This window comes from Glandiceps talaboti, chromosome 2, assembly GCF_964340395.1.
Source record: "Glandiceps talaboti chromosome 2, keGlaTala1.1, whole genome shotgun sequence".
NCBI classification, from domain to species: Eukaryota; Metazoa; Hemichordata; class Enteropneusta; family Spengelidae; genus Glandiceps; species Glandiceps talaboti.
The window spans coordinates 25498180-25507498 of NC_135550.1; the positions used below are offsets into that span (position 1 = coordinate 25498180).

Sequence of the window (9319 nt, forward strand, 5' to 3'; positions counted from 1 at the left end):
CTGCCAAATGATAGGGTGTTCACCTTCATCTGTTAGACATTTTTTATTTGATTTTAGAAAAATGATGTCTAAACTTTCCAAATGCTTGTGCTATCCAAAGTTTATCTTACACATATTAATTATGCTAAATTTATCAATTATTTCCCAAGTATTCTCAGCTTTTAAGAAAAAAAAATCTTTTGGAGGACATTGATTTAACACGGTGTTTTAAATTACATATACATGTAGTAGGAAAAAGAAGCTGGACAGACAGAAGATGTTACATGCATATTGTACATGCCCAAACTTCTGCATGATCACCACAGTCGATGTAAACTCTAGGTAGGTAGGGAAGGGAGAAAGAAATCTAAATTTTATTTACCTTAACCTTCTGCGCGATCCCCTTCCTGATATCGCTGACTTGTGACAACTCCAGAACAGAACCATCCTGTACATAAAACAAAAGATAAAGAAAAGAGAGAACATTTTTAAGTCTGAGATCAAACATTATGATAAATATTGCTATAGCCAAACATGACCATTTACATAAAAAGTCAGTCTGGAATTTTAAAGAATGCAATGAAAAAATATAAATTTGAAAACGACACCAAGTTTGAGATCATCACACAGAGATGGTTACCATAGAGATATATGTCAACATCTTATTTGTCACAAGCTTGCATATCCCTTGCTAACATTTGAATGTCCATTCATGTATATTTTATTCAGACTTTGTATTATGTACAAATTTCCAAATTTAACACAAGTCACAAGCTTTAATTATATATCCCAGAATCCTTATCCTCACTCTTTGCAGAAGACTTAGTTGCCTTTTCTTATCTGGAATTTAGTCATGTTTATTGATACATTTCCATTTGAAATCCTAGCTTTATTCTATTCTAGCTTTTATTCATAACGTTTGCTATGAGACCATTCAGTTTCAGAGTTGGGCACTGACAAATTTTTGACAAAATGATACAGTAACATATAGAACCACAGAGACCTCATTAATATTGCATTAAATTGACAAGTCTGAACAACACATTGTGACGTACAAATGTCAATTCATAGGATGACGTCTGGCAGTGGAAAGTTCCTTTGAATTGGTGTGAATTGATCTATAATCTTGCATGGCAATCCTAATTCTGGCTTTGTTCAATTGCTAAAGCTCTCTGGTATTACGATGTTTGTTGTGTTTAAAGAAGGTTCTTGAACCCAGGTAACAGAGAGGATGGATGTATGCATCCATGCAGAGTGACAAATCTGCTAAACCTTTCATTGTTTCCTTTCCAATCACTCATGAGTTTTTTTTATCAAGAATGCCTGTAAACTGAATAAAGCTACACAGATAGGTACCTACTGCCTACTTTCCACCCATAACAAAAAACTTGTGTCCTGACAAGTTTTGTAATTTGTATGTGTACTTGCTTGACTCTGTTTATATGATTTGCTACACCTTGCTGACTTCCTTTGTCACACCATGGTCACTAAACCAGGTGAGGTCCACTGATAGCCTACGCTATGTCATAACACATAGATGAATAAAAATACAACCTTGCATGGGTGGGTAAATTTTGAAGATAATTACAGTGATTCAACTTTTGGTGCCTGTTTTGTAGCCATGAAGGGCACACTAGTATAATTAATGGATGACCAATTAATGTATTCCAAAGTCTTAAAATGACCTAAGGCATGCATAAATTATTGAAGTATGGGCTGATGCACAGGTATAATACATTTTTATGGTATCTGGTACTCCCATCAGAAACATTTATCATTCCACAATGTCTGGCATAACATAGTCAAGTTAGGATTACTGGTACCACTACTACAATATCAACATTGACAAAACATATGCTGCTAACAGCTAAGACCTCATTAGTTTATAGATCTATTTACATAACTGGGAAATATTAGGACTAATCCAACATCAAAATGGGGGTGTACTATGTAATATGTGACAGGGATTTACACCTTCTGTAAGTGTAGGGTTCAAATTGTTTATTTAAAATACAAAATTCATAGACTAGAAGTTAGATTTGAAAGTGGCCTAATGGATGACAAATGGGTATTTATTTTGGATTTTGGATTCTTAAGACAACTCTACTTCTGGTGTTTTCCTACTTGAAAAAAAATCTGAAACAGCATTGACCAAATCCGTGTTAGTAACTCAATAAATTACAAAAACTTAAAAAAATCTGTGTAAAAAGTTTGTTATTGTAAGAATTCTACACGTTTAATTTTTGCAATTTATTTACAAACAAGAACTTTGTACATGATGTATCAGATTGTTTTTTCATGTATAAACAGATAGTATAGTTCTTAGATACGTCTATCAGGTCAGAAAAACATAATAACACAAGAACATATTATTACTATTACAATATAGTAGAATTGCTTTATGAATGAAAAATCCACAATAAATACCCATTTCTCATGCATGTGGTCACTTTAATGGTCCATAAACTTATAAATGTGTTAATCATGTAATAGATAAATGCTAATTTTGAAAGTAATTTTCCTTTGGAAGGAAAACACTTTGCTAATTGTAATATTTGAACATAGACATGTAGTACTCAGCCTGAGTACTACTATCATGCAAATTACCTTTTTAAACTGAAGAATGTGGTAATTAAACTTAGTGGATGCTACAATACAGACCAAATACCCACACTTTACAGCTGTTGATGCTTTTGTCACCATAATCTCTGTTTTTGTGACGTATCTATTCCCTTTGTGCACTAGTGTCCAATCATTTCAAATGAACCCCTGAGGGGAGACTCCAACCACACTTTACAGGTCATTAAAGAGTACAACATTCTTTACTTCAAAGATGAAAAGAATAACTACAGTCTGACACCGAAGCCATAATTTCCCAATGACTGCCACAGACCAATATGATCAAAGTTGTCGCAAGCACCTGGGTGTCTTTGGTACAAAGAGACTGTACCGAATGATATATTTCCTTCTTTTTTTTTACAACACCCTCAAGTACCTCATGAACATACACTGCACATACACATGTACTGTAGCCTTGGACAGTAAATCCTTCTGTCTAAATGCTAATGAGGTAAACATTACCTTAAATGCAATGCTACCCTCATTTCATTGACCACACTTTCATGACTGATTTATACAAATACTGTATTCACACAAACCTTACACTTATAGGAGTGAAATTAACCAACCAAAGTAACTACTATTTTCCAATATTGCAGAGAAAAACAAGTTTTGTTTTGTAGACAACTTGGGTTTTCAGCAGTTGGGGATGAATAGATATTTTCTTAAACAAACACATCCTTTGTTGAAGTGCTATCAAGCAGGCAATTCATTTGTAAAATAATGGGGAAAGCATGCAATTTGGGGAACATTTGCTTTTTGAAGTCATAGAGATAAGTATGTAATTGGAGAACATTTGCTGTTCGGAGCCATACGTTTGAGAATAAGAAAACAGAAAAACCTTTTATAATATCAATGATCTCATACCAAACTATTCCTATATCAGCTAAAAGCCTATAACTGCATACACTATTTTCTTTAATGACTATGTCTGGTATCAGTCTAAGGAGATATTGCCATACTGCTGGTCTTTATTGTTCATTTTTTAAACTATCTTATCTCATACAAATATGCTATCTCTTGAAAACAGTGAATAAAGATCCAAAATATATCTTTTCAGAATGTAGGCATTCTTAATATTATTTGCAGTCATGTAGTGGAATGGGAGTGTCACCTGTACTGCATCACACTGCAGCTGCCAGTAAAATCTCAAGGACATATATGTCTGGTGAAACATGTATATCACAGACCATTGGAATTTTCTTGTTAGCATTGTAATTATTTTAAAAGGTATTTTTCAGACTTCATTCTAATGTGATTTGAATTAACCAAGATATTGAAGTTTGAGTTGGCGGTACAATGTAAAGTAATAAGCATTCTAAATTTGTATACATTTGTTCATAAATACATGTATGTGATTTGAGTCAACAAATAAGTACACTTACATCATTTTAAGTAAACAAATATGCCATTTTAATATAATTCAACAGATCCCTTGCTTTTAAATGGCCATTCCTTAGGTATTACAATTCTTCAAGCAATGTAACTTTTATTCCTTAATCATGTTAGCACCTTTGTTGCAGGTAAACATGAGTATTTTACAAATTGCTTTAAAACCAAATGACTGAACAAAATTGATCAAACACACACACCTCTTTTGATATTCTTTCTTACCCCTCCACCATCACTCGCGACAATAATACTGTTCCCTCACTTTTTGTGACAGTGGTGGAAAAAAATTCATGAATTCATGACCAGTCTCATTTATTAAACACTTATAAACAAATGTCATGGCAAAGTTACCCTCCAGCGTCAAGTGTTATTTCATGGTCCTGTCTATTATTGTAAGGGGATGCCATTCCTACAGGGGTGTTATTGGTAACACATTCACCACAAGGCTGAGTACCCCTGCAGCCTTCACCAAGAATAATAATAATATATACTTTATTAATCCAAATTTAATTTGGAAATTGAAATATGTTCCCCACTTGTGCAGCACCTGTGTGCCCTAGTGTTGAAGTGCGACTACACTACAGTCTCTTGCAGAGGAGGTACTTTAACGCGCCAAGATTTTAGCCGTAAGATTTTATGGGGGGGGGGGGGGGGACTGAAAAGGACCTGTGACAGTGAGATAGCCTGTCCAATGAGTAGTTACATATGCATTGACTAATATTAGTAGTATCAGTATTAGTAGTGGTGGTGATGGTAGTAGTGGTGGTGGTAGCAGTAGTAGTAGTAGTAGTAGTAGTAGTAGTAGTAGTGGTGGTGGTGGTAGTAGTAGTAAGGAGTACAAAGAGGTACACATTTTTGTACTTCAAGAAAATTTTAAATTCTAAAATAATTGGCTAATGCGTCTGAAATTGTTTTCATGCAGAGAGCAATGGTTAAGCAAATTTTCCATCAAGGATATAGGAACACATTTACATTACTAGCATTTCAGGTGCATCCTTGACGCAGACAAGATGCAAATATGTTTAAAAATAATTGGAATCACATTGGGATTTAAACAGCGGCAATCCACAATCTAAAGGGTTTTGATAATAACCTGGTATTCATTTTACATGTATTGTAAACATTTTTTTTTTGAAAAATATAAAGCTGAAAAGAAATTGTCATTGACCTTACCTTTCCTTCACTTTTCCAACGAATGAAAAAACCATATTCATCTACCTGGACCAGGCACTGAGCTTCAACAGAACAGGAATCCTATATTTTTTAAAAAAACAAATAAAATACAGTATATGACTGTTGAAACATTCATTGGAATTATGATGTGATGAATTTGGATAAAAAGGCCGAATGGCTGAGATGATTGATGGACCAAAGGACTGCAATGACATGAGAAATTTCACAAAAATATGACAGATTCACCATTGAACCTCAAACTGTCAGTTCAAGTTTCAATGGTAAATGTTACACTTTTCTGAGGGAACTCATCATTTTTTCCAGGTAAGCATTTATGGTTACTGCATAAATTTGCTGCACTGTATCATGAAGTGCATTCATATGATTGATAAAATAAATAACCATCATATAAAGAAATAATAACACGCACACAAAATAAATTGGCAGAAATAATTGCAGTGTACAAGTCATCTATTATTGTATTAAACATGGCTGGCTTTCCCACATTACATATCTAGTGAGATCTTACAATCAACACAAACAAACAGAAATGTTTTATTGGTCACTCTGCACAAGTCCTCATGTAACATATATAGTGGTTGTGCTATCAACAATGATACTACAGTAATGATTATGAGGGCAATATAAACCTCTGATTTCTTCCCTCTTCTGTTACAGTGTGAGTGACTCTATACGAAATGCTCATGCTGATGAAATGTGTACTAGAAACACTCACATATTGAGATTTGATAACAACATTCAAAACAATTATTAAAATGAACTTCAGAAAACTGTTTGAATTCATGTACTGCATCAAAAATAACCAAAATGATTCATTTCAAATGCACCTATATCCCCATAGAGTCATACTTTTGCTAAATACTGAGCCCAGTCTGGGTTTTAACAGAGAATATATCACACAACTGTAAAAAAAAATGCAGTATTCAAATACTGTTGGCACATAGATTGACATATTTCATCTTGTAACCAATATCTCTTAGTCTGAATTCACATCACTGTTTCTCCTCCATCATTACTATGCTTTTACTACCTTCATTATAGTTTGCCAAATTTGACATATGTATATGAAAGGCAAATAAATCTTCATTTCATGTCAACATGAAATAATATTTCATATTAATCAAAACACAATACATTATAAAAAGAAACAGTTCAATAATTTTAATATGTGTTATAATACAGCAAATACTTGCTGGCATACAACTAATTCTGATGCTTGGGGTTCAATTACATTCTTTAGGGACATGCTGAGCATAGCAATGAATGACTTATCAACTCTGACCTCAATCTTCAATTTGGGGACAGCAGCGAGCTGTCTTGCTGACAGAAATTCCACATATGGCTAAAGGCTATGCAACCAGAATAGTACATGTGTTCAGTTTAATCATATATCTATGACAACCTTGCTGCTATAGATATCAAAATTATCAGCTGTGGTCAGAGAATTGAACATCTTGAGTGTCTGAGGGTAAATGTGGCCAGCCTCAGGTTTGTTTCCCCAATAGGCTTATCAAAGTCAAGTGTCTGTGTGTTGTCATGGCTTATCACTTCATATAATTACAAAAACAACTAGCGTTAATGGGTGAATGGAACTGTAATGTTGTTATGGAAACCAAACAGAGCATTCAAGTTAGTAACAGGATACCCATTCAATGATATAAAATGTTGGAAAAGAATGACTTACCTCATCCCAACGATCAAAACGATCTCCTTTTTGCAAGTGATCAGGAACATGTATCTGCCACTGAAAATCATACAGTTTTGCCATAATGGATTGTGGTCAGAAATTCCAATTGTAGTTATCTCCTTCAATCAATTAAAAAGATCACTTAAAAATGGAAATAGAAAAATTAAAAAAACCTAGTCCAAGGTGTGTATCCAGGTTCTCTTCAATGTACTAGCACGCACACAGACAGACACAAAAATAAAAACATGCAGATGAAGACAGGAGTGTCAGATGGTAGGCAGATATTCTTAGTCAAGGTGTTTTTCTTGTTTTTGGCTATTATGTGAGGAAAATCAACAACTTGACCAGAAAAGCTGATATGGAAGACACGTCTGAGCACTCAGAAATACTTGTTAATACCAACTTGACGGTGTGTCGGGTCACGTTCTCCGGAGGTTCAATTATAACGATGCTGCTGGCTGATGATATTATATTCCTCGAACTGAGTGTAAAAATCTTAGAGAATATCTGTCAACAGCTGAGGATTTCACTTGATGTGCACTTGAACTACCATAGTTGGCTGGGGATAAACATATGTGATGTAGCAAAATACTGGAGAAAATAATTATCCAAGGCAGAAGATTCCAAATGCCAATGATGAAGAAGCTGTGATGACGTCAGGGTTTTTATTCCTTGTTGCCTTCCCACAGCTATGCTGCTCAGCTGATAGCCCATCCAATTCCTGTTCGTCACTGACACCAACCTCACGACGAGTGCCACACTTTGCTGTCCTGGTAGATATTTACACCTACACGAAGTGTAAGAAAGGAAAGCACATTTTAGATGACGTGAAACTACTTGTAAATGCGTTAAGTCAAGTAAAACATAACATACACTAGAACTAGAAGTGTACGAGTGGGACCACCGGTAAGTGATCGATCACAAGGCAAAGGGACGGCCGAGACAACATCGCCTGTTTATGATATAAATTTTTTTCCCGATAAATGAAACGATGGAAAATGTTAATATCAATGTAAAATATTCAATATCATATATTATTTGAAGGTACATATGGTAAAATAGTGGTAAGGTAAGGCTAGATAACCGAAAAGTGTTAAAATATGTGGCATTGTGATAATTAGTTGAGAATCGATCAAGGAACGAACGTTTACTCGCTGTTGCCTGTAGGATATTATGATTATGCAGGCTCTGAACACACTGTACATGTCATTACACTAACACGATACATTCAGACTCGAAATACATATCTCACAAAATCGTAAATACGTAACAAATCATGCAACCACCAAATGATTGATGCACCTTAAATACCACAGCAACAGATCTTCGGGCTGATTTTGCTGGGAACTCGTGTGGAATCGTAGACTGTGGTCCAAAATGCTAGAATGTCAGGACACAAGTCGCCGGAGTAGGTGTTCAGGAGCGACTGCTCAGAACATAGTCTGAATGGCGTCCATCTGCGCATCTCCTACAAATAGGATTGTGTTTACATTTCTCGACCAATCAGGAGCGGGAAAACAGACAGCCTGTCAAAAATTAATATTACTGTCTCTTTGAAATGAGTAGGGCGCGTGATGTGGTTCACAAACATAAAGCTTACAGGCAGGTTGCAGTGATTGACCTTTTTATTTTTCGACTAGAATTTACGTAAGTGTGTACATGTACATGGGATTACCAAGGTACGAGGCCAGCAAAAGGCAATATAATTTAAAGTTACGACTCCATCAAATGTCAAGGTCGCCAGGTGGACCACAGGGGACCCAGGAACCGTGTGACAAACAAAACAAAACAAACAAACAAGTAAATAAATAAATAAATAAATAAATAAATAAATAAACTATCAAATAAATGACAAATGAACAAGCAAACGAACGACAAGTATTGGGACAAATAAAATAATTAAATAAACCAGCAAATAAACAGATACTTTTTATAGTGATGGGTATAGATTGAAATATCTAGTATACCCCCATGAGTATCTGTTTATTTGCTGGTTTATTTAATTATTTCATTTGTCCCTATACTTGTCGTTCGTTTGCTTGTTCATTTGTCATTTATTTGATAATTTATTTATTTGTTTGTTTGTTTTGTTTTGTTTGTCACACGGTTCCTGAGTCCCCTGTGAAATGAAGGGGGTCATCTGGGGTCATCTGCATGGGTCACAAAGCACTCACACTGCCGCCAGCCAGAATTTTCATCAATCCTTACTTAGTACTAAAGGAAACAATACATGTTGGGGTTTAAGGTAGTGTGACAGTAAAGTTGTCGATCTTGAACTTTTGCAATGTAACTTTGCATACTTCGAAAATTTTACAAAAAAAATATTTTTGTAGTACATTGACTATTTCTACATTCAAGACTCTAAAAGGTTAACACACACTAACACACACAAGTGTGAACCACTATCAATTTTATTTGACATACATTTTTATACCATGCACAAACCAG

The 9319-nt window shown here is 34.8% G+C and overlaps 1 protein-coding gene across 1 annotated transcript in view; it reads right to left on the bottom strand.

Moving 5' to 3' along the window:
- LOC144443488 (1-phosphatidylinositol 4,5-bisphosphate phosphodiesterase beta-4-like) overlaps positions 1-8294 on the bottom strand; it is a 104042-nt gene extending 95748 nt beyond the window's left edge. Inside the window, exons 1-4 of the mRNA XM_078132981.1 lie at positions 8174-8294; positions 6869-7658; positions 5164-5244; positions 368-427 (exon numbers count right to left, since the gene is read on the bottom strand). Coding sequence (XP_077989107.1) covers positions 368-427; positions 5164-5244; positions 6869-6952 — 225 coding nt within the window. The 5' untranslated portion in view covers positions 6953-7658; positions 8174-8294. The remainder of the gene's footprint in view (positions 1-367; positions 428-5163; positions 5245-6868; positions 7659-8173) is intronic.
- Positions 8295-9319: the final 1025 nt, after the last annotated feature.